Source organism: Leopardus geoffroyi, chromosome B3 (genome assembly GCF_018350155.1).
Source record: "Leopardus geoffroyi isolate Oge1 chromosome B3, O.geoffroyi_Oge1_pat1.0, whole genome shotgun sequence".
Classification (NCBI taxonomy): Eukaryota; Metazoa; Chordata; class Mammalia; order Carnivora; family Felidae; genus Leopardus; species Leopardus geoffroyi.
Genome location: NC_059337.1, coordinates 63,110,436 through 63,136,358, shown reverse-complemented (window position 1 = coordinate 63,136,358; position 25,923 = coordinate 63,110,436). Strand labels below are relative to the sequence as shown.

At 42.3% G+C, this 25,923-nt stretch overlaps 1 protein-coding gene and 1 long non-coding RNA gene across 8 annotated transcripts in view; one reads left to right on the top strand and one right to left on the bottom strand.

The window, feature by feature from the left end:
* The window catches only part of EIF2AK4 (eukaryotic translation initiation factor 2 alpha kinase 4), a 97,128-nt gene that overhangs the window by 70,725 nt on the left and 480 nt on the right, over positions 1-25,923 (top strand). For 5 of the 7 annotated variants that reach the window (XM_045450065.1, XM_045450066.1, XM_045450068.1 and 2 more), the window contains 13 exons: positions 229-345; positions 1,984-2,049; positions 4,550-4,720; positions 5,066-5,200; positions 9,095-9,202; positions 9,821-9,949; positions 11,438-11,524; positions 17,224-17,336; positions 19,779-19,837; positions 20,755-20,852; positions 22,062-22,130; positions 22,664-22,708; positions 25,542-25,660. In XM_045450065.1, coding sequence (XP_045306021.1) covers positions 229-345; positions 1,984-2,049; positions 4,550-4,720; positions 5,066-5,200; positions 9,095-9,202; positions 9,821-9,949; positions 11,438-11,524; positions 17,224-17,336; positions 19,779-19,837; positions 20,755-20,852; positions 22,062-22,130; positions 22,664-22,708; positions 25,542-25,660 — 1,316 coding nt within the window. Of the gene's footprint in view, positions 1-228; positions 346-1,983; positions 2,050-4,549; positions 4,721-5,065; positions 5,201-9,094; positions 9,203-9,820; positions 9,950-11,437; positions 11,525-17,223; positions 17,337-19,778; positions 19,838-20,754; positions 20,853-22,061; positions 22,131-22,663; positions 22,709-25,541; positions 25,661-25,923 lie in introns of those variants that run through there. The other 2 variants (XR_006704765.1, XM_045450070.1) reach the window with 2 other exon arrangements.
* LOC123583184 lies at positions 5,747-25,596 on the bottom strand. The gene is made up of 2 exons (XR_006704766.1): positions 25,511-25,596; positions 5,747-6,066 (listed from the first exon to the last, which is right to left on the bottom strand). It is a non-coding gene; the product is annotated as an uncharacterized LOC123583184 (long non-coding RNA).

Sequence of the window (25,923 nt, the reverse complement as noted above, 5' to 3'; positions counted from 1 at the left end):
AAACATTTTTTTAAAAAAAAAAAAGGCGTTTGATTATATTATACTCTGGTTTTAACAATGTAAAAGCAATGTTAATGAAAAAAAAAATAAATTAGAAGGCAATATGCTAAGATTCAGTCCTCCCACAATGCCCTGCAGGGATGGCAAGTTGGTGGTAAGATTCTGGATTTGGTCATGTACTTATACTACTTTTATAATGAAACCAACATTTTTTCTCTTGTATCCTAGGAAAGAAATTACAGTATTTACCTGAACCATACCATGTTATTGAAAGCAATCCTCTTACACTGTGGGATCCCAGAAGATAAACTCAGTCAAGTCTATGTTATTCTGTATGATGCCGTGGTAAGCATTTAATTACTTGGACTTGAGATTGAAAGATACTGATAGTTGATAAATATTTTCTTTGTGATGTAACCATAAGACTGAATTGGGAGTTTTATCTCCTTCCCTCATTGCTCTAAGGTAAAAAAAAAAAAACCAATTGGAGGGAGTGTCTATATTGAGAATAAAAGGCTATGCCCTGCCCTTAGTTCTTCCAACAACACCTGTACTTATCAGTAAACTAATGTATAGATTTGGACCAGCTGGACTGGGGGAGAGTGGTCTCAACTTCGGTGGGGCCTCGTTTAGCACCTACTTCCTGTGGGGCTGGGACAGCACTATGTCTAGTTACTCTTGCTAATTTAGCTGCATCGTAGGGTTCATTACTCTCCAGTATGTGTGTAGATACTCTACGGTATGCGTGCAGAGCCTGGAGGGGAACCACCGAAAATAGTGTTACAGTGCTGAATTGAAGGTGAATGCTTTTCTAATTTCTTTTCATGTTAAATATGGTTTTTATAATAAATAAGGCATCCAGGAGATTCAGTAATCTAAAGTGCCAAAAGCTGTGTGATTGAGTCAGAACAGATAGTGGAAGCCTCTGCTGGCTTACTGTATTGGTTTTCTGTACATCAAAAAAGGCTAACTATTTTCATTTTTTTAAGTTCCTTTATTTATTTTGAGAAAGGGAGCATGAGGGGCGCCTGGGTGGCGCAGTCGGTTAAGCGTCCGACTTCAGCCAGGTCACGATCTCGCGGCCCGTGAGTTCGAGCCCCGCGTCGGGCTCTGGGCTGATGGCTCAGAGCCTGGAGCCTGTTTCCGATTCTGTGTCTCCCTCTCTCTCTGCCCCTCCCCCGTTCATGCTCTGTCTCTCTCTGTTCCAAAAATAAATAAACGTTGAAAAAAAAAAAAAATTTAAAAGAAAGGGAGCATGAGCAGGGGAGGGGCTGAGAGAAGGAGAGAGAGAATCCCAAGGAAGCTCCGTGCTGTCAGCACAGAGCCTGACGTGGGGCTTGAACTCACGACCCGGAAGATCATGACCTGAGCCGAGATCAAGAGTTGGATGCTTAACTGACTAAGCCACCCAGGTCCCCGCCTCACGCCCCCCAAAACCTAACTAGCTTTTCTCTTATCTGACTGGTATGCATCCAGGGCCCTAATTTCACTGTGTGTTTCTCAGTGGTGCTTTAGCCCCAAATATTGCTGCTGTTGGGCTGTAACAGACCTACTACGTCTTTAGGACACTGGCAGGAACACCAGGGATTGTGCTGGGGGGCTTCACGTCCTTCTTGTTCCTATCCCACAGCCACAGCCTCTTTGCCGGCATGGGACGCAATGCTCAGAGCCTGTCCGCACGTGGCTTTTGTTTGGGGAACACGGATCAGTTACTCCCGTGCCATCAAAACGGAAGCACTCTGGTTCGGCCAGTCCAGCTTGGGGTTGCCTCACCATTCAGCAAGTGCACCTTCCCCCTTTTAATTCTTTTATGTGAATTGAAAAAACAATTTTTTTTTCTAATCACAGAATTAATCCATCCTCCATGATTAGAAAGCAGTTTGTCTGGAGTAGAGGATATGCTTGTCAGAATTAGCCTGGATATTATATCTTGTTCGGGGCCAAATTTGGTGACTCTCGCTGTTACCTTTCTCTCCACATTAGACAGAAAAGCTGACAAGGACAGAAGTGGAAGCCAAGTTTTGTAATCTGTCTTTGTCGTCTAATAGTGTAAGTACCTTGTCATAGCGCTACTACGTCTACATGTCTCTGTAACTTTGTGATACCAGAGAATGTCCCCTGTCACCTCACAGACCGGTTTCCCTCTAGTGTTAATCGGTACCATGGCAACCTCCGGGATCAGGGGAAGAGAGCCCAGCGCTGTGATCCAAGCCTGTGTCTCCATGCTGCTGCTTAATGTGCAGTCATCATCCCCTTCTTTCTTGCTCACCAGATGCTTTGCTCTTACACCGTGTAAGGGCTGTGCTTGCCACGGCCTCCTGCCGAGTGGGTCTAGCACGAGCTGTCCTCTTCTGAAATAGATCCTCTGGGATTGGGTTGAGGCACAGAGCTCTGCAGATCATCTGGGTTTCCCTCACCACTGTATCCCCTCCCTCCCAATCTCCTAACACCTCAGAGTTGAGTTAAAGCTCCTGCCTTCCTGGTACATTTCTTCCTGAAATCTTATATTTGATCGCAGTGGCAGTATATCTCGTGGGGTAAACAGGTTTGTCATGTTCTCTCGACAGGCTTCAGATTGGTCTCTGATCTTTGACACAGTAACCCACACTTCATGGAGTCACGAATCCCAGAAGACAACAGGGATTTCTGACATTTTCCTGAGTATTTATACAAGAAGAGATACTTCTTTAAACTTGCCCCGAACCCCTCTGGCCCTGGTCGGGCACTCAGTTACATGAGTTTGTGATGATCAGCAAATTGATGTATGAAATAGATGAAAATATGATCGTGCACAGCCTGGGCAGAGGTGTTCATTCTTGAGGACCCTTACAGTGTGGGCTGTAGGCACAGTGCTAGGGATATTAAAGGAGTCAGTTGAAGAGTCCATAGACTGCTTTCAACTCCATTCATATTGGCCTGTAAAAAGCCATGGGGGGATCCGTGCAGCACAGGTCTACCCGCGGCTCTCCAACACAACTTGCACACACACGGCACACCCAGACCTCAGCTGGAAGCAATCAGCACACAGTCTGTAGGCGTAGGGAGAGTAAACCAGATTGCATAGTACTAGGAGTTCGAGAAATTAAGCCAGCTTAAATTTTAGATATTAAATATTGTAAGAGATATTAATGAAACACAAAGTGACCAGAGCCGTAATATTTTAACATGAAGCACAGTACCTACATAATACTGTAGGCATTACACAGCACATAGCGATGAGCAGATAGAATCCCAGACATAAATATACAAGGAATCTACTCAGGAAACTGCCCAATCCAGCGATTCCTTACCTGAAGGTTCAGACCCAAAAGGTTCTTGGAACTAATACCACTTTGCAAAAATATTTCACATTTGCACATGATAGATAGCTGCATCCGTTGTCAAAATGTTAGCCTCTTTTTGTTACATCTCTGGGTGCTTGATGATAAGCACTGATTTGAAGTTCGATTGGCTTAAAAATGGAAGAATTAGCACTTGATAAAAGACATTGAATGTTCTCATTATGTACAGATGGAACTCTAAGGATCTTAAAAAAGAAGGTAGAAGTGTTGTAAGCCAGTGTCTGGCCCAGTCTTCTGTTTAACGACAAAGGATCTTCGGCGCAGAGAGATTTTGTGACTTGTTCAAAGTCACGTGGAGTTTGTTGGTGATGGGGTGAAGGACCCAGATCTGGGGATATTGACTCTCCTGTTTTTGCACCTCATTCATGGGGGTAATTTAATGTTAAAACTTGAGAAGAAATATAAGTAATTTATGGTTATTAAACTGTATTAAGCTGAGTCTTCATTCAGTTCTTGGTTTCCATGTGTCAATTTATTGTTGAGCCAGGTTATACTTACATAGTCTTAAAATAGCTAGAATTTTGTTTAACTCCCAGAAGCTAAAGTGCAAATTTTCTTTCTGGTGTATCACCATAGTTCCTTCCTCCGTCACCTGCTGTGTGCCAGGGACTGGGCCGGGCCCGCGGAAAATCTCTAGCCACTGCCCTCCTGTGGAAGACAGTGGGTGCAGCTGCTGAGAGCTGGGGTGGAGGTGTAAGTCAGAGGGAAGGAAGGATCTAGAGGCTGCCTGCAGGAGGTAACACCCGAGCTGTGCCCCAAGGCTCCAAACAGGAATTACTCCAGCAAAGGGAGGAGAAGGAATTTCCGACTACTTCAGAATAGAATGAGAACCAGTCAGACTTGACCTTTCCACCCCCATTTCTGTGCCTGAAGTAACAGGAGTAGATGAGAATGAGGAAGGTAACGAGGAACAGTACTGGCTTGGAAATCTGTAACGGTGGCTCTACTGGGGACTAGGCTCTGCTCTGCAGGGGTCAGCATTGACTGGGAGCAGGTGCCAGAAGCACTTATGTGAGGCGCTTCCAAGTTGTGGGAAAAGGGTAATCTTAGTCAGGATCCCAGTCAAGGCTAAAATTGCCTCCGACCACAGAATCCCTCCACGTGGAGGTGCACAAGCTTTGCCATGACCCCCGTGTGTCCAAAACACCATGTAAAGTGCATCTTCCCGACCGTGGATGGGAAGCTAAATGTGCCTCTTTGCTTTCCAGCTGTATCGACTCTACAAATTTATTGAGCAGAAGGGAGATTTGCAAGATCTCACGCCAGCAATAAATTCGTTAATAAAACAGAAAACAGGTGTTGCCCAGTTGGTGAAGTACGGCTTAAAAGATCTAGAGGAGATTGTTGGGCTTCTGAAGAAATTTGGCATAAAGTTACAGGTTTGGCAACTGTTGGATTCTATTATGGATTTGTAGCATTAGCACAAGGGGGAAATGGGTTTTTTAAGTTAATGCGAGTAAGCGTTTTATTTTTCCAGAATTCTACTTTCTATATTTTGGAACTGTTGGTATCTAGTAATAATTTTGGCTTAAATCAGAATTTCCTCACAAGCATCATGATTCCTATTGAACAGCAATTCTGCTTCAGCAAAGCGGGGATTCTTGAAGAGAGCAGAGTTTCTCTTACTTGGCAGGCTATACTGTGTACCACATCCTACTGGTGCTGTGATGTGATTCATGGACAACAGTGCCCTTGACACGTTTGCATGGGATTGCACTTCACAGGTCTTGATCAACTTGGGCTTGGTTTACAAGGTGCAGCAGCACAACGGAGTCATCTTCCAGTTTGTGGCAGTCATCAGACGGAGGCAAAGGGCTATATCTGAAATCCTTGCGGCTGGTGGCCGGTATGACCTGCTGGTGAGAGCCTGCCCTGGATTAATTGACTTACTCTGGCATTGTTTCATTTTTTTCATAACCTGATATTTTGAAATATTTCACACCTTCAGAAACACTGAACCAATGGTATCATTGAGCCACCCACATGCCTTTTATCGAGGAATAGAAATGTATTGTGAACCGCATTTGTAGTGTTTTTAACTTTTATTATTTTCTTTAAATGTTTATTTTGAGAGAGGGAGTGTGTGAGTGCGCATGAGCACATGCAAGCAGGGTTTGGGTGAGAGAGAGAGAGAAAGAGGAGAGAGCATCCCAAGCAATCACAGAGCCCAGTGGTGGGGCTCGATCCCACAAACTGTGAGGTCATGACCTGAGCCAAAATCAAGAGTTGAACATTTAACCAGCTAAGCCCCCCAGGCACCTCTAACTTTTATTTTAAAGCAATTACAAGTTTACAGAAAATTGCAAAGATAGCACAAAGAGAACTCCGTTTCCTTGAATGGTTAAATCTGGCATAACTATAATAAAATATCAAAACCAGGACACGGACATTGGTACACAGTATGCGTGTAATTCTGTGCCATTTTACCACATGTGTAGAGTCCCGTAACCACCGCCACAATTGAGATACAGAGCTGTTCTGTCACATATAGATCCTTTGGTGCTGACATTTACTAGTTCAAATGAAGTATAGAACCATTATCTCCCTTTAAGTCCCTATACCCCTCCCCCCCACTTATAATTGTCTTAAATACTTCCTCTCCATACACTGAGATCCACATCAGACAGTGTTACGCTTTTTACTTCAACTGCCAAACTCTGAGACACCCAGGAGGAGAAGAATTGCTGGTTTCTGACGAGAAGTGTGCTGTTATTTGAATTTTCCCCTAGAAGAAAGTTGGGTTTCACTCCATGCTTTTTAAGATTTGTTTTTCTTTGTCTTTAGTTTGCAATTTGATCACGACATGTGTTGGTGTGACTTTGGTTGGATTCATACTCTTTGGGATTATCTCAGTTTTGAATCTAGAGGTTTATGTCCTTTTCCAATGTGCCCCCCCCCCCCCCAAGCCCCAGCAGGGTGGCATCAGAGGACACTAAGTGGGAGCCGGGACTTTCATAGCTGCCTGGGCAGTGCTCCCCGAACAGGGTCATCGGAGGCCAGGAACTAAAGGATTTCGGACCCCTGCCTCCAGCCAAGCAGTAACATGGCCACCTTCCCTGTGGGGGTGGGGATGCTGGAGAAAGCTGAGTGGGAGGCTGAACTTGCCCTGCAATCCAGCAGTAACAGGGTCTCCTGCCACTTCCCACCTGCCCACCCCTCACCACTGCACCGGGGGAGAATGTTTCAAGCATATTATTCTAAGATCTCTTCAGTTGCACTCTCTTTTTCCTCTCCTTCTAGATCTCTGATGACAAATGTTTGAGTTTTTGTTCTATCCCTGAGGTTCTGGGGCATTGTGCTTTATAGTCTGTTCTGTCTTCATATTGAGTCATTTCTCTTGTGTCGTCTTCAATTTCATTGGCTATATCCCGTGTTATCCCCATTCTGCTGTTGAGCCCTTCCAGAGTTTTGTTTTTGTTTTTTTTACCTTCTTATTTGCTGAGACCTTTTTTTGTTTGTTTGTTTCAAGCCTGTTCACAATGCTTGTTGAAGCATTCTTATGATGGTTGCTTTAAAATCCTTGTCAGATAAGTGTGACATCTTTGTCATCTTGGTGTTGGTGTCTGTTGTCTTTTTTTTTTTTTTTTTTTAATGTTTATTTTCAGAGAGAGCAAGCCAGTGAGCATGAGTGGGGAAGGGGGAGAGAGAGAGGAAGAGAGAGAATCCCAGGCAGGCTCCTTGCTGTCAGCGCAGAGCCAGACGTCCAGCTTGATCCCATGAACTGTGAGATCGTGACCTGGGCCAAAATCAAGAGTCGGACACTTGACTCAGCCACCCAGGCACTCCTGTGGATTGTCTTTTTTTTTTTTTTTTTAAATGTTTACTTTTGAGAAAGAAAGAGAACATGTACGTGCAAGAGCAAGGGAGGGGGTAGTGTACAGAGGATCCGAAGCGAGCTCTGCACTGACAGCACAGAGCCCAGTGTGGGGCTTGAACTCAAGAACCATGGGATCCTGACCTGGGCCAAAGTTGGACACTTAACCAATTGAGTCACCCAGGCGCCCTGTTGTCTTTTCTTACATATTTTGAGATCTTCGTGGTTCTTGCCCTGATGCATGATTCTCACTTGTACCCTGGATATTTTAAGTATTATGTTAGGAGAGTCTGGAGCCTAGCCAGATCTTCTGGTTTAGCAGGTCTCCTCTGATAGCACACTGGAGGGGCAGGGGGTTCTTGGTACTATTGGCTAAGGGTAAAGATTCAGGTTCCTTCCTCAGCTTTCTTCAGCATCCCTAGGGTGGGAGGGGTTCCTTGGTCCTGTTTCCCACATGCCTCTACAGGTACTGTTGTGAGGGGTGGGGGAAGTGGCGGGCAACCTCGTTGCTGCTGGATAGCAGAGAAAGTTCCAGTCTCCGACGACTCAGCCTCCTCCACTCTCCCAAGGAGTGTGGACTTCTTACTGCTTGGATGGAGGTGGGGGTCTGATATCCTTTGGTTCCTGGCTTCCAGTGACACTGGGGGGTGGGGGGAGGATACTGTCTCAGGCAGATAAGAGAGTCCTGGCTCTCACTGAGTCTTCTCTGATGCCACCCCGCTCAGACTTGGTAGGAGAAGGAGGCTCCTTACATCTGGGTGAGTGTGTAGGACCCTACTCAGCCTTTGCTGGTGGGAGCGGGCCTATGCTTTTTCCTGTGGTGTTTGGCTGGAGCAGGGCAGGTGTTTTCTAAACATTTTCTGCCCTGCCAGGTTGCCCCTTTCTTGGTCTAGACAAAGCAGGTTTTCCTGGGGGCTTTTTTTTTGTCAGTTCTCCTTGGCATTTCTGGGTTGTCAGCTTCTCCAGCACCCAATCCAAGAAACATGAAGCAAAGACCGAATCCAGGGAACTCCCCATGTGTTATTCCCCAGATCCTGTGGTCCCTAGCCAGTCTGCTCCCCTCTCTCCACTTCACAGGCTTCTTACGTTTGTTTTAGAAGTAACGTCCAGGAATTTTAGCTGTACTTGGCAAGAAAAATAGAAATGTTGCTACCCATCTTGGCCCAGAATCAGAACCTACATATGTAATTTTAAATAATCTAATGACATAAAGTAAGTAAAAAGAAACACATGGGGGATGCCTGGGTGGCTCAGTCAGTTAAGTGTCCGACTCTTGGTCTCAACTCAGGTCTTGATCTTAGGGCTGTGAACTCAAGCCCTGCACTGGGCTCCACATTGGGCATGGAGCCTGCTTAAAAGAAAAAAAAAAAGGAAACAGGTGGAATTTATTTTAATATTATCTCTTATCGAACACAGAATCGAAATTTTTAAGCTATTTTACTTTTTTTTCCTAAGCCTTTGCATTCAGTGTATGTTTAACCCAGTATACCCAAAATATTATTTCAACATGTAATCAGACATCTAAATACTATTGAGCTAATCTACATGCTTTTTTTATTCATTCGGAGACTTTGCAACCTGTGTGTATTTTACATACACAGCACATGTCAATTTAGATTAGCTACATTTCAAATGTCCAAGCCACATGCGGCTAAGTGGCTACCATATTGAACAGGGCAGCTCCAGATGCAACATTGGTTAACATTTTCCTAAAATGGCATGTGTGCTTGCTCCCATGTCTGTCTGTCTGTCTGTCTGTCTCTCTCTCTCTCTCTCTCTCTCACACACACACACACACACACACACACACACACACACACACACTTTTCTGTCGTTGAACCCTTTGATGTTAAGTTGCTGACAAGTGTGTGCCCTTCAGTCATTGCTCATGATCAGTTTCTTCTCTATTTCCTAACCAGAGCTGTGTCTTCCTTCACAGATTCCCCAGTTTAGAGGACCACAGGCTCTGGGGCCAATCCCCACTGCTGTTGGGGTCAGCATAGCTATAGACAAGATATCTGCTGCTATCCTCAACATGGAAGAACCTGTAAGTTCAGTTTTGCTTTCCAGTGGGCTTTGAGTGGTCTTTTCATCTCGTAGTCACTTCTATGCAGCCCTGGGTGTGGCAGCAATAGCCCGAGGCCTTGGGAAGCTATCTTTGCCATGATAGACCAGCCTAAGACTTGGCATCCATCTTTGTGTATGTGTCCTTAGCTGTAGCTGAGGGACCTCAGACAGCTCCTCTGTCTTCTCCTGGCCGGCCTCACTCTCGACTGTGACACGCTACGTAAATGTGACATGTTCTAGCTGTTAGCAGACTCCTATCAAAGCCCCTTTTTCAGAAACCCTGCTCTACTCTACAGAGCTATAAACGTTTTTTTTTTCTTCCTTTGTGTTTCAGACAAGATTAGTTTTCCCAGAGGAAAAGAAGATCTTCCTGACGGCTTAGGATAGTTGAAATAATTTCTTTCTAAAAAAAACTAATATAAAAGTTTTTTGACTGTCATTTTTTTTTTTTTTTTTTAAGCTAAGTCATTCTGAAGCCAAGCCATGTGCACATCTCTTACTATATAAGATCTCAGGGTGCTCTCTTCACTCGAGCGGTGCCTCCTTCCTAGTGCTGGTCTCGCTTCTCTAAATGTAAGCACTTTTGTTTCTCATCCAGGTTACAATCAGCTCTTGTGACCTCCTGGTCGTAAGTGTTGGCCAGATGTCCATGTCCAGGGCCATCAACCTCACCCAGAAACTCTGGACGGTGGGAATCACGGCACAAATCATGTATGACTGGTCGCAGGTAATGAGACAAAAAAAATGCCCGTGGGTTGAGTGCATGTAGTCACGGCTGCAATGGCAAATCAGTCCCCTCCAGCCTTAGACTAGAGTTCCCTCAGACTCTACTTCTCTCTGGTTAGAGTTACTTCCCGTGTTAGCTTCTTATTGCTACAGTGGCAAATCACCGCAGACTTAGTGGTTTAAAACAATACAGGCTTATTACCTCACGTTTCTGGTGTTCAGAAGTCTGATACCAGTCTCACTAGGCTCAAATCAAGATTCTCTGCTAGGGCTGGATCCTTCTGAAGGCTTTAGGGGGAAAATCCTTTCCCTTGACTTTTCCAGCTCCTAGAGGCCTCCTGCACTCCTCAGCTGTTAGTCCCTTCCTCCACTTTCAAGCTCAGCAGTGTCGAATTTTCTTTCCTCTCCACCTCTGTTTCTGTCCTTAGATCTCTAACTCTGACCCTCCCATCTCCCTCTCACAAGGCCCACTGTTTCTGCCCAGATCATTCAGAATAATCTCCTTATCTCAAGATCCATAACTCAAAGTTCCTTTTTACCATATAAGGCAACATATTCAGTTGGCAGGGATTAGGCTGGGACATCTTCGCGGGGCCATCACAACCCACCACACTTCCGAAAGGCACTTCGTGTTTAGCGTGCATACATATCCTCAGACCTCCCACAGCAGCCTGCCCTGGGGATGGAAGTGAGGGAGGTGGCACCCCCGAACCTGCTGGCCCCTCAGGAAGGGGGGGGCCTTCAGAGAACATCTGCACTGCCACCAGCTGATCACAGAAGGGCCTGCGCTCCCAGGTAATCAAGTTGCACGCACGCTCACCCACACTCAGGTGCCCCGGAGCGTGAAGAGATGCCCAGGGAAACAGCCTCCACCCTTCCTCCTGCTCCTTGCACATCGCCTACCAAGAGGTTTCCAAGGCTGCTGCCGTCCATTTTTGTGCGCGTTATGAAAAACCTCTTGTTAGAAGTATGTTAAAGCGGTAATTTTGAATCGTTGGAGCATCCTCTTGCATTTGTTTCCTTGTTTCATAAACTGTCAGAGAAGAGCTCTTACAGAAACAGGGACTTCCGTCCTGCACAGTGACATACGCTGCAGGCATCTCCGCTCGGATGCTCACTTTATGCTTCAGTCCTGCTTCTCACCTTCCACTCTTTTTGCTGCCTTTGCTTCCCTCAGAGGCCTTTTCATTGTGTGTACGTGTATTGTATAATTTTTGGCACCTTCCATCAAGATTTGGAGCTTTTGAAAACCTGACCACATTGATTGTTCGTGGCCCCTTAGGACAATAGCGAATGTAAGAAAAGCAAGGTTTTATTCTCCTTTGAATTCTTACTCTTCTGGCTTAATATTTATATCTCCTGAAGTCAGCATGTTTAGTGATTCACTTTGAAAATCTAGCTGAACACAGTGTTTGCAGTCTCCTTAATCACTTGAAGCCGCTGTAGGTGTTCTGTGTTTATTTCACACACTGTGGTTTGTTTGTTTCAGTCCCAAGAAGAACTCCAGGAATACTGCAGACATCACGAAATCACCTACGTGGCCCTTGTCTCAGATAAAGGACGAAGCTATGTCAAGGTACAGACCCAAGGAAATCTTTCACAATTCAACAGATTTTCCAAACTGGGTATTAACTGTGGAGCACCTGACTTCCCACTAAGGCCCTGGCCTTGGGTGTGGGTGGAAATCCATTATTTTATTGGCTGGACCTATTCTTGGAGAAAGACTATAGAGTAAGAGAGAATCTGAATCTTTCCCTTCAAGCTTAAAAAATGCAAACACAGTGGCAGTAGCTTTTTCCTACTTTTCTCCCTTTGCTCCTCTTTTCCATCTAAGAAAACAAGAATAATCACTACACTGAAATGCTGTTTGGCATAGCCTATGGCTGTTTCCTAATCAGTTTTACTCTGTTGCGTTTAACTTACGAAGCTCATAAATATACCACCGCCGAACCGTTATTTCTGTTTTTGAAGAAAAAAATCAACCTATTTCTCCCCTTTTAAATCTTTGTCAGGTTTTGATATCTGTGTAATGTTGGCTTCATAAATGAATTAGACAGTGTTCTCTCCTCTTCCACTTTGTGGAAGATTTTGTGTAGAATTGGTATTATTTCATCCTCAAATATCTGGTCAGGTTCCCCAGTAGAGTCATGTGGGCCTTGATAGAGAGCTATTCTGGTTGCCTGTTTCTGAATAAGTGACTTTTGGTAGTGTAGATCTTTCCCAGAATGTTTCCATTTCATCTAAATTTTCCTATTTTTTCTTTCACTGTCTGTGGGATATGCAGTAATAATCCCCTTTCATTCTTGATATTGGTAATTTATGTCTTACCCCCCAACCCGCCCACACTTTTTTTTAACCACTGGTGAGGTAAAAAAAAAAAAAAAAAAACCCTAGCCTGACTAGAGGTTTATCAATCATATTTGTATTTTCAGAAAACCAGTGTTTTTATGTTATTGATTTTTCCCTATTTTATGTTCATTTGTTTTCTATTCTATTGATTTCCACTCTTCATTCTGCAAATTTTGGATTTAGTTTATTCCATTTCTAGTTTCTTCAGATAGAACTTTAGATTAGGGGTAAACTACAGCCCATAGGACACATCTGGCACACAGCCTATTTTGTATGGCCTGTGAGCTACAAATTTTTTTTTTACACTCTTTATTTAAAAAAAAAGAAAAAGAAATAGTATGTGACAGAGACATTGTTTGGCCTACAAAGCCTAAAATCCTATCTGAGTCTTTGCATTTTTTTTATTATTATTTTTTTTTTTTAATTTTTTTTTTTTCAACATTTATTCATTTTTGGGACAGAGAGAGACAGAGCATGAACGGGGGAGGGGCAGAGAGAGAGGGAGACACAGAATCGGAAACAGGCTCCAGGCTCTGAGCCATCAGCCCAGAGCCTGACACGGGGCTCGAACTCACGGACCGCGAGATCGTGACCTGGCTGAAGTCGGACGCTTAACCGACTCCACCACCCAGGCGCCCCAATTAGTTATTTTTTAAAGAGGTTTTTGTTTTGGTTTTTTTTAGAGAGGTTTTTAAAATAAGAGGGGAAATGTCTTTTATATTTACCCACATAGTTACCATCTCTTGTAGTACTGATTCCTTTGTTGAGGAAGACATCATTCTGATTTCATTTTCCTTCTGCCTGAAGAATTTCCTTTAAAATTTCTGGTCCATGCAGGTGTGCTGGTCATGAGTTGTCTCAGTTGTTAGTGGTCTGAGAAAGTCTTCACCCTCATTTTTGAAAGATGTTTTTGTTAGATATAAAATTCAACATTTACATTTTTTTCATTTTGCACTTCGAAGAGGTGTTTTACTGTCTTCTGAGCTGATCACCATTTCTGTTAAAGTCCGCTTTGATCCTCTGAATATGATCTTTTTTTTATTTTCTGGCAGCTTATAAGATTTTCATCTGTCACTGGTTTTCTGCATTTTGAATATGGTTTACCTCAGTGTGGTATTCTCTATATTCTAATACTTGGTATTTGTAGATAGGACTTCTTTGAACTGTAGATTTATAGTTCTCATGAAATTTAGAAAATTTTCAGACATTATTTCCTCAAATACTTTTCTGTCCCTTTTCCTCTTTTACTTCTAGGACTCCAATTACAGTATGTTAATTACCTGATATTGCCCCACACCTCACTGAGTCTCTCTTTGTTTTGTTTTTCCCCCCCTCTCTCTATGCTTTATTCTGGATCATTCACTGATCTTTCTGCAATATCTTACATGCTATTAATTCTACATGCTATTAATTCCACATTAATTCCACACATGCTAGTAATGTCTTATTTAAGATATTGTATTTTTCCATATTTATAAGTTGTATTTGGATCTTTAGGTCTTCCATTTCTCTCTTACGGTTTTTCTTTCCTTTATATTTTTTATAAGATTTAAAACAGTCATTCTAAGGTATCTGTCTACTAATTCCATAATTTCTGAGACATTTCTCTGTCTGTTTCTGTCGTTTCTCCTTGCCGTGAGTCCTATTTTCTTGCCACCTTGCATGCCTAGTAATTTTGGATTGGTTGTGGACATTATGAATTTTACATTTTTGGAAATACTGCTGGGCTTTGTTCTGGGGTATAGTTAAAATACTTGAATTGTTTGATCCTTTCCAGGCGTGGTGTTAAGCTTTGTTAGGGCAGACCAGGGCCGCCTTTAGCTCTGAATTGACCCATTACTAATAAGGCAGTATCGCCTGGGTGGCTCAGTCGGTTGAGCATCTGACTTCGGCTCAGGTCATGATCTCATCGTTCCTGAGTTCAAGCCTCACATCAGACTCTGTGCTGACAGCTTAGCGCCTGGAGCCTGCTTTGGATTCTGTGTCTCCCTCTCTCTGCCCCTCTCCCACTTGTGCTCTGTCTCTATCTCTCAAAAATGAACAATAAAAAAAAAAAAGTTAAAAAAAATTTTTTTTTTAGGTTTATTTTTGAGAAAGAGTTGTTGCTTGTTGTCTAATGTCTGAAAAATCTTACGTGTTTTGTCGGGTTTTCTAACTGTTGAAGGCAGGAAGGCAGTTCTTGGAGTAGTTTATCCTTTTAGGGAAGATTTCCAAGTCCCCACTACTAGTCTGCTGGTTAGTCACAAAATTAGAAATGCCCTTAAGAACTACTGATCAGGCCTCTTCCAGAGTAGTGATTGCTCCTGCAGTAGTACTGAGAGGTGACCATCAAGCCTTTGCTGGATAACTCGTGTCATAAGACAGTGCTATAATGCTGAGCAAATTTTAAAAACCTGAATTAGTCTCCCTCCCAGAATCTAACGCTCAATGGTCTTAGTTCTGTCTTCTTGAGTAGTCGCAATAGCCAGTCTAATTCTTCCTCCTTCTCTCAACTACCTTCAAATAAATTCTAGGAGACCAGAGACTGCCATGCCACTCTATCCTCATTGCTGGTGTAAAAAAAATTTTTTTAACGTTTATTTATCTTTGAGAAAGAGAGAGACAGAGTACGAGTCGGGGAGGGGCAGAGAGAGGAAAACACAGAATCCAAAGCAGGCTCCGGGTTCTGAGCTGTCAGCACAGAGTCTGATGTGGGGCTCGAACCCACAAACTGTGAGATCATGAACTGAGCCAGGGTTGGATGCTTAACCAACTGAGCCACCCAGGCTCTCCCTCTTTTCTGGCTTAAACATTCTGGTTACTTAAGCCATTTCTCTTAACATGATTTCCCAGATCCTTGACCTTCCTAATTAAGCTCCCCTGGACACGCTTGGTTAATGTCTGTCTTTAAATGTGACCCTAGAATTCTACACAGCACTCTAAGCATATTCTGACTAAATGAGAATGCTCTCTGACCTCCCTCAATCCAGATACCATATTTCTCCTAATGGAGCTTACTAGTGAACTCTTAGCAACCCTGTGGCTCTTGGGCTTATACTGAACTTATCAGCTAAAATTCATTGGCCTTTTAACAGTTATCACCATGTCTGGCTGGCCACCTACAATGAAGGCTTCAATTACAGGACGTCATATTTATCTCCATCAAATGTGATCTTGTTCATTCTAGAACATTGTTTCAGCCTGTCCAGCTCTTTCCAATCTTGTATCACCTTCACATTTGAAGGGCAAGACATCACTTCATTCACCCAGTCAACAAATGCACTTTAAGTATTAACAGTGTAGAAGGGATGGAATTTAAGATCCTAAAGGATGGGGCGCCTGGGTGGCGCAGTCGGTTAAGCGTCCGACTTCAGCCAGGTCACGATCTCGCGGTCCGTGAGTTCGAGCCCCGCGTCAGGCTCTGGGCTGATGGCTCAGAGCCTGGAGCCTGTTTCCGATTCTGTGTCTCCCTCTCTCTCTGCCCCTCCCCCGTTCATGCTCTGTCTCTCTCTGTCCCAAAAATAAATAAACGTTGAAAAAAAAAATTTTTTTAAAAAGATCCTAAAGGATACAGTGACATTTAAGCCTCAGGCCCTCCTGTGAGGTATCCTATAATCTGGTAGGGAACATAACACATTTGTGCACGATTATGAGTTAGAAAATGCTAAATGCCATTAGGGTCCTATAGAGAACGTTCTATGAGGGTTCATCACCCCCCGGGGAGAGGACTTCAGAAGTAGCAGAGAAGTCTTCAGGGTAGAGGTGGGGTTTATGCTGGACCCTCATGGATGGGTAGCATATAGGTACGTGCTGAAAGGACCTTTTAAGCATAAAGAATAGCAAAGGTAATGGTAAGTCTTTGACCCGCCTGTTCCAAAGTCAGAGGGAGGCCAGCAAAGAACTATTCTGGTATTATCCTGAATAAGTCTACTTTGGATGAAGCAGAAGCATTGCAAAGAAGGGGTACCTCAGGAGAGACTGGTTTTAGCTAGATCATGGGGAGCAAAATGCCCACCAAGGAATTTAGATTTTATGTAGCAGCTCGAGACCTGTCTCAGGGGCCTCCAGAGCATCTATTTTCTACAGAAGGGGACATCAGAGTTGTATGTGAAAAAAATTAATCTGCAGGTACGTGTAGCATGGAATGGAGTGAGGGGAAACTGAAGACAGGGATAGCAGTGCGAACAATATGAAGCTATTCTAAGCCAAGGCCACTCCATGGCCAGTGAAGATGAAAGGTATCATAAAAAAATGGGATGACAGGGGCGCCTGGGTGACGCAGTCGGTTAAGCGTCCGACTTCAGCCAGGTCACGATCTCGCGGTCCATGGGTTCGAGCCCCGCGTCGGGCTCTGGGCTGATGGCTCAGAGCCTGGAGCCTGTTTCCGATTCTGTGTCTCCCTCTCTCTCTGCCCCTCCCCCGTTCATGCTCTGTCTCTCTCTGTCCCAAAAATAAATAAAAGTTGAAAAAATGGGATGACAGGACTTAGGTTCGGAATGGGGGTTGGGGAGGGGGGTGGAAACTTGGTGACTGACTAGGGGATATTTAAAGGGAAGAAAATGTGAAAGAAATGAAATAGGAGCTGGTTAGTCTTGCCCCCCCCCCCCCCCACCTTTTTTTAAACTCTATCACCAATGATAAGCTTTTCTAGTCTATACCAGAGTTTCTCAAAGCCACAGTGACGTTTGGGGCCGGATAATTATGGGGGCTGCTGTTCTGGGCACTGTAGGATGTTGAACAGCATCCCAGGCCTCTCTCCGCAAGATGTTGGTAGCACCCTCTATAGATGTCACAACCAAAACTTGTCTCCAAACATCGCCAGCTGTCCTGTGGTGAGCAAAATTGCCTCTGGTCAAGAACCACCAACCTGAACTGTTGACTTCGTTTTGTACTCGGGTTCAGCCTATTGGCTTCAGAAATTGATGGATCTATTTCATTCTTTTTAAGGTTAAGTCTTTTGAGAAGGAAAGGCAAACAGAGAAATGCGTGCTGGAGTCTGATCTTATAGACTATGTTGTGCAGAAACTCAGGACTAAAGTCAGTGATGAAAGGACTATCAGGTAACAAAGGCCCAGAAAACCAGCTGTGATACCTGTAGAACTTCCATGCCTTTTTTAGAAAAATCAATTTGATCCTTTTGGGAAATAAAAATTCATCAGGATAACTTTTAATGGACCATTCTGTTGCTTCTGAAGAACTCAAGAGTTGAAGTATACGATCCCCTGTATAAGACTAATCCTACTTTCAGTGTTCCTTTCTCATAACATGTCAGAGAATGCTTTATCAGTTTGAAAGTCCTCAGGAGCCAGAATTATCTTACTTGGTCTGTTATGCAGCAAATTTTGGTAGTGTTTTGTCAATATATTTGAAAGATCTAATATATTCTGGGAAAAGATCTCAAATGTACACTGGCTCAACTCTCTGGATAGGAATTTAACAAAGTTAAAAACCTTAAAAATTAAAAAGAAAGACCCATTAATATTACTTTCAAGAATTTATAGCAAAAATTATCCCATGGGGGTATGTGAAAGATGTCTATCAAGGCATTGTTTATAACAGCAGTTCCAAACTTTTTGGCCTTAGAAGCCCTTTATATCCTTAAAAATTATTTGAGGGCATCAAAGAATGTTGTTTATGTGGGTTGCATCTATCAGTAACTTGGTAGAATTAAAATGAATATTTTAAAAATATTTTTTTTAAATAAACCAGTTACATGCTAATCTAAATGACATATTTTAATGAAAAATAACTATTTTCCAAAACCAAAGAAATTTAAGAAGAGCAACACTTTCATCTTTTTACAGATAAAGAGACAAAAATGGGAAAAAAATGCATTAACACTTTGATAGAAAAAACTAGATTGTAATCTGCTTCTGCATTCAATCTGTTGTGCTATCACCCATCATACAGTCTCTGGAAAATTCCAGGACACACTTGTGAGAGGATGAGCATAAAAAAAAGAGAGAAGTAACATTTTAGGATTGTGGTGAAAATTGTCTTGACCTTACAGACCTCTGAAAGGGCCTCAGGGGCCTCCAGAGGTCCCTGGACCACACACTGAGAAATCTCTCACTTATAGTATCACAAAATCCATTCTAGAAGATTGTTTGTATTATAGTAATATAGTGAAATGCTATGCAGCCTTCAAAAATGATGATTCTAGGAGCCAGGCCTGACTGGCTCAGTCAAAAGAACATGTGACTCTTTATCTCAGGATTATGACTTTGAGCCCCATATTGGACGCTGAGTTTACATAAAAACAAATTTTTTTTTTAAATGTTGATTCTGGTAAAGCTGAATTTATTGACATGGAAGGATGTCCATAGACAACATATACGATCCTATTTTTCTCAATCAAAATACACAGTCCATATATAGGCTGGAATGACGTACCAAATTTTTAATTGTAGTTATTTCTGGTTAGTGGGATTACAAGGGATCCTAATTTTCTTAAGGCTTTTTTTTTTTTTTTTAATAAATGTGTAACTTTTACATATATGCTCATAATCAGAAATACCTTTTTTGGCTTCTATCAGTGATTCTCAAGTAGGGGACACTTGGCACTGTTTGCAGACATTTCTGGTTTTTAGAACTGGTGGGTGCCGCTAGTATCTAGGAGAGACCAGGGGTGCTGCTGCTTCTACAGTACATGGGACTGACTGCCCAGACCGCCAACCAAGAGTTATCTGGCCCCGAATCTCAATAGTGCCAACAGTGAAAAATCCTGGCTTCTATAAAATAAACATTCTTACTCTCTTCTCCTTCCCTCACCCTGCTTGAATAAATTCCCATCTGCACCTAGCTTGAATAAGTTCACCAGCGCGCTTTCTCTGAAGGCATATAATGTTCTGGAAGTCACCAGATATTAGGATTATGGATTTTAAAAAATAGAGGTTTAGAAAGCATAAAATACTCAACTAATTAATAGTACAGGTGAACATTAAGACACTTAAAAGGCCAGATGGGATTTTTAGCAGGGAAAGGTTTAAAATCTTTCCTCCATGTGCGTGATTACTTCCATGTTTTCCCCGAGAGAACTATTATGTCTCTCAAAGGCTATAAACGAATTCAGTCTTTAAAAGAATGTCCATTCACAGCTTTTGAAAGAATCTCCTTGTTTACTAAATGTTCTCCTGCGGGAGATCACCAAGGTTGCTGCCATAATAAAGGTGGGGCATGCCATTGCTAATGTTTCCTTGTATTGTGAGGGGGGCGGAAAGAACACCCATTATATTTCATTGAAATTAGCTTCTTATGTTGAGCCAGGATTTTAGACATAGCTGAATACATCAAAAGGTTGTCTTTAGGCATTTGTTAATCTGAAATGACATCCTTTATAATTTTTACTTGCTGTTGACCAAACGCAAAATTAAGTTCAAGTTTTGTTATTTTTCTTCCACTAATAACCACCATTTAGTTTTTACATTTAATAGAAAAAATGGCTCACTTTATCTGTGTTTTGCTTTATTGACTGTTTTGTAATTGTTTTTGTTTGTTTTTAGAGAAGCTTCCGATAATCTTGCAGTGCAAAATCTGAAGGGGTCATTTTCTAATGCTTCAGGTATTTACTAATTATGATCTGAACATAATCGTGCTGTGTGTGTGCATGCACATTTGCGGTAAGCACTAATGACTGTGGTGCCTCCTTGCTGCATCAGAAATACATCTTGAAAGTAACACATACTGTTAAATGTACCAGCTGGAATTTTTCTCTGTGCTTTGAAACCCACATCCTAGAAAAAGATGGGAAGTTTGGTGATTCCTCTGATCCGAACACATCCCTGTCTTACTGTCTTATTTTCACAACTGGTTTAATCTTCCTTTGGCTCAGTTTATTGTACAGATTAAATGTGGATAATTTTCCTGGAAATCTTCCCCACACAGAAGATTGAAGAATAATATGTTGAAATCCCTTGAGAAAGACACTGTGTATGCATTTTGTTTTCCTGAAAGCCAAGAGGAACAGTGGTGATAGTTAAATCTTTAGTTTCACCACATCTACCAACCTTACTGAAAAAGCAATGTCCCAAGCATTGTCCACAAGACGACTTATTTGGCTTTTAACAGAACTGGGTCTTTTTGGTTTGTTTCTGCTAGCATTGACTTTCTGCCACTGTCGGTTTTCAAATACTTTCAGGAATTTAGAATTTGAGGGATAGTTCAGTGTGATTTTTTTTTTTCCCCTTACGGTAACCAGGTTTTGGTGACAAATATAGCTTCCCTGTGCCTTAGTCACCTTCCACCCCACCTCCCACTTGAGGAGAGAAGTCTGGTAATTGTGACAGAAGCATCAGGGTTCTGGGCTCCTCCAGGTCAAGTGCAGGTAGTTGCAGAGATGGAAAACCAAGCCCAGACAGAATCTAGCCCATAGAATGACACCAGGGCGGCTTCTACGAATATCCCTGCCATCTCTGTGGTGTGTTACAGAAAGTGGGTGGGATCAGTTAAGACCATACATTCTGAAACTCTCTGTTTCAGGTTTGTTTGAAATCCATGGAGCCGCTGTTGTTCCCATTGTGAGTGTGATCGCCCCAGAGAAGCTGTCAGCCAGCACTAGGAGGCGGTATGAAACTCAGGTACACAGTTCCCTCAGCTTTCTCGTGTAAGCTACAAAGGAGGAAGAAAATAGGAAAGGAAGTTAAGAAACAGAGTTTCCTGGAAATATTTTCCTCCTCACTTCCGTAACTTGGTGGCTTCTGAAAATTCATCAACTCAGCTATCTCTGGTGTTAGGATTCTGCCCCATTTGCCCTCCAAAGAGGCATCCGTGTATGTTGTGGGCACCTAGAAGCACCTACTGTCAGAGTTATTAGATCTAAACAAAGACTTCCTGGTGTATGTCTAATGGCAGAAAGGGTTGGGTTTTGTTCTGAATAACAAAGCACATTGAGATCTGTTCCAAGGCTTGGGGCAGGTTTCTGTCTGCATACGTGTTTTTGCTATCTGCTGTATGCCGGATTTGGTGTGAAATACCATGTAAAATTTAAAAGACATATGGCATGGCCCAATCCTCAGAGTTTATAAAACCTTAGAAGCATATGCAGGATACGGTTGGGAGAACAACAGAGGAGAAGTAACAGAATGCTGCATTAGGCACACTGAATAGGAGTGTAGGAGTGTGCTACATACAGACACAGGGGCGGGGTGGAGAGCAGTGTCTGCACGGATGATAGACGAAGGCCTCCTGGAGGGAATCCCTGATGGATTTAAATAGGTAGGGGAAAGAAATAAGGGCAGTCCTCACACTCATGAGCCCGGTCAGGACACTGGCCTAACTTGGGATGTGAGTGAGTGTTACAGAACAGTCATTATGTAGAAATGCGCTTTGACAAATATAAAAGATGACCTCATTTTGCTATGCTCTCCTGGCTGTTTCTCAGGATGTTGGATGGTGACGCATTTTCACATCTTTCTGTTGCTTTCAGCCCCCTTGAGTTCCGTGTCCTCACTGCTGTCACCTTCTTTTCCAAATGTAGCTTAATAATAAAATCCTCCTGCTCCCACATACAGTTTTAGTGCCCTGAGCTTAATGCTAAACAACTAAGTAGGTGGAGCATTAAGTTATCAAAACAGACTATAAAATCTCATTTCCCCTGAGATCTGGATAGACTAAGCACTCATCTTTCCGGGGTGGGTTGAGAACAAGTCTGTAGATAATCTTTGGGAGCCCTTCTAGGCCTTAGTCTGTCACTGGTGATGGATGGTTTCCTGCAACAAGAAATAAAATGGCAAGAAAGATGGTTTGAGTTGGCAGCTTCTGAATTCTGACAGGTTTTCTTGTTTTAGGTACAAACCCGACTTCAGACCTCCCTTGCCAACTTACATCAGAAAAGCAGTGAAATTGAAATTCTGGCCGTAAGTCTCTTTCTTTAACATTTTGAGAATTGTCCTGTTGTTAAAGTTGTTTCCTCAGCGGTCAGGCCGGCCATTTATGCTCAGTGTGCACAGTATTGGGATCCAGGCCTTTTATCACTGATATGAACCACATGCAATCTAATCTGTAAAAACTGGGGAGAAAACTGAAGGTTCTGTGTTTGTTTCTCCTGTTTTCTTCCTCTGAAAGATGAGGGGGGGGGCAGGGGGAATAAAAACAAAATCACCATTTTCCTATAATGTTTCAGACCTTTGCCTCATTAAAAATATACTGAGTGCAGAAAGTAGCAGCAAGCTTCTGGGGTGTAACATGTGAGGACCAGAGATATTCGTTCTCCAGTGCTGACCTCTTACCGTTGCATGGTTCATCTAAGTGTGCTATATTTTATACCACAGTCGTGTCCCAGACTCTGCCAACCCTATTCATGTTGCTCCCTCCAAACAACACCATTGTCAGGCAGTATGTGCTGCCTTGGGTTCCTTGACAGATAACCTACATTTTTGTGTATCAACAGGTGGATCTACCCAAAGAAACCATCCTACAGTTTTTATCATTAGAGGTAAGCAAGATGAACTCTTGTGCATTATGGCCTTTAAAATTCCAAAGTTTGGGTGTTACTTTGCCAAAACAAAATTAAAGTGGCATTATTTTCTTAGTGATACTGAGTATTTTTTGACAGTTCCAGGAATTCAATAACATTGTTCTTTTATGTGACATATATATTACTGAATCAGATTTTGAGAGAATCATACTTTTCTAGTGACTTTCTTTTAAATTTCAGAGAATATTTCAACACCCTGTATTTTTACTGCACACCTCATATTTTTACTGTGTATCAGGCTCTAGCAGGCCTTGCTCTAAGCATGATTTTTTTTTAATTTTAAAAAATTTACATCCAAATGAGCATATAGTGAAACAATGATTTCAGGAGTAGATTCCTTAATGCCCCTGACCCATTTAGCCCACCCCCCTGCCCCACAACCCCTCCAGCAACCCTCAGTTTGTTCTCCATATTTATGAGTCTCTTCGGTTTTGTCCCCCTCCCCGTTTATTTCCCTTCCCTTATGTTAATCGGTTTTGTCTCAAAGTCCTCATATGCGTGAAGTCATATGATTTTTGTCTTTCTCTGACTAATTTCACTTAGCATAATACCCTCCAGTTCCATCCACATAGTTGCAAATGACAAGATTTCATTCTTTTTTACTGCTGAGTAATACTTCATTGTGTGTGTGTGTATACACATACCACGTCTTCTTTATCCATTCATCCATCGATGGACATTTGGGCTCTTTCCATACTTGGGCTGTCAGTAGTGCTGCTATCAACATGGGGGTGCATGTGTCCCTTTGAAAAAGCACACCTGTATCCCATGGATAAATGCCTAGTAGTGCAATTGCTGGGTCATAGGATAGTTCTGTTTTTAGTTTTTTGAGGAACCTCCATACTGTTTTCTAGGGTGGCTGCACCAGCTTGCATTCCCAAGCATTTTTCAAATACTAACTCCTTTAATCATAACAAACTCGAGATAGGTACTGTTAACCCATTATATAAATAAAAAGCATTTTACATTTTATGGAGAATGGAAGAAGAGATATTAAGTATCTTAAAAAAAATTTTTTTTTTTTGAGAGAGAGCACACAAGCAGGGGAGAGGGGCAGAGGGAGAGAGATTCTTAAGCAGGTTTCCACACTTAGCATGGAGCCCAACCTGGGGATCGATCCCACAATTCTGGGCTCATGACCTGAGCCAAAATCAAGAGTCAGACCCTCAACCGACTGAACCACCCAGGTGCCCAGAAACATAAAATACCTTACTCGAGGTCAACCTACTAGTAATTAGCAGAGACAGGATTTGAACCTAGACAGACTAGTAAAATCTATACTCTTAACCTCCATACAATGCTGTCTCAGACCTTCATTACAACTAGGGAAGCTTATTTGTAGAACTAGAACTATGTATTTTTATAAAAATTAAGAATTAAGTGCGTGTGTGTAAGTTTTTATAGGTAGCACTAAAAACAAGCAATCTGATTTAAAAATGGACATAGGACCCAAATAGACATTTTTCCAAAGACCTACAGATGGCCAACAGACACATGGAAAGATGCTCAACATCACCCATCATCAGGGAAATGCAAATCAAAACTACAATAAGATAGCTAAATGGAATAAACCAGAGAAAGACAAATTTCATGATTTCATTCATATGTTGAATTTAAGAAACAAAGCAAATAAGGAAAAAAAAAAAAAAAAAAAAGACTAAGGAGCACTCTATAGTTAAGAGAACTGATAGTTACCAGACAAGGGGTGGATAGGTACAATCGGTCAAGGGGATAGAGTACACTTATCATGATGAGCATGGAATATGTATAGAAACGTTAAATCACTTTATTATACACCTGAAACTAATACTGTATGTTAACCATACTGGAATTAAAAAAATAAACACTTTTAGCACACGATCAGGGACAGGGCAGGGAGAGAATCCTAAGCAGGCTGTGCACTGCCAACTCGAAGCCTGACGAGGGCTTGATTTCACAGTGAGATCATGACCTGAGCCAAAATCAAGAGTCAGATGCTCAATGGACTGAGCCACCCAGGCACCCCCAAAAAAGTTTTTTTTATGAGTAGCTTTTAACATCAAATAGCCTAAAACTTCTAAAAAGTTGAATAAGCATTTCTTCAAATGTATATTATTTTGAGAGAAAGAGCATGAGTGGGGGAGGGGCAGAAAGAGGGAGACACAGAACCTGAAGCAGGCTTCAGGCGCTGAGCTGTCAGCACAGACCCCGACATGGGGCTCAAACCCATGAACAGTGAGATCATGACCTGAGGTGAAGCTGGAGGCTTAACTGACTAAGCCACCCAGGTGCCCCTGAATAGGCATTCTTAAGGTAACAAACTTCAATCATAGAGGCAGGTGATTTTTTTTAACATCCTATCAAAGAATACTTTTTTGTCTACTCTGTGTTTAGTCACAGATTAAATTAGATGAAAAAAATGAACTTTGCCCCCACACTAACATTTGATACGTTTTTCTCTTGTCATCTTGTAAATAAGCATATACCACTGTGCTGGCAGTTACTGCTTTATGCTCCACTCAAATGGATGCACACAGAGGTGTTATTTGCATTTTACACAAAATAAATCAGTAATAACTGGTCTAAAGTCACGTAGCACACTACGGCATTGCTCAGCAGGATCTAAAAAAGGAGTCTTGGTACAGAAAAATCAGTGCTTCAAAGGAAAAACCCCAACAATCTCCCACCAGTTTTATCTGTAAGTGATTTTTTGCACTACACTTAAATGGCATTGGCATTTCATTAGTGACCCAGAAAAAGCCAGTGAATAAACACTAGTACCTGTCATTAAGTCTTATCTATTTTTTCCTAGTGGGATGCTGATGAACAGGCATTTAATACAACTGTGAAGCAGCTGCTGTCCCGCCTGCCAAAGCAAAGATACCTCAAATTAGTCTGTGACGAAATTTATAACATCAAAGTAGAAAAAAAGTAAGTTACCACTTAGGTATTGCAGGTTTCAGTGTGGGTTAAAACTCAAGGAGGGATTTCGAAATGGCATATTTTATTGTCTTGTCGAGTTCTGATGGCTGATAAGCGATTATGTTGGAATGGCACCTGATAACCAGTAAGGCTTGCTCAGGACTATGAATCAGTCATGATTTGTCAATAACAAAACCCAGCAGTCCCAGGGGTAGCAATCCCACTTCGAATCTTCATCACCCAGGTAACTCCTACGAATGTCTAAATGAAAG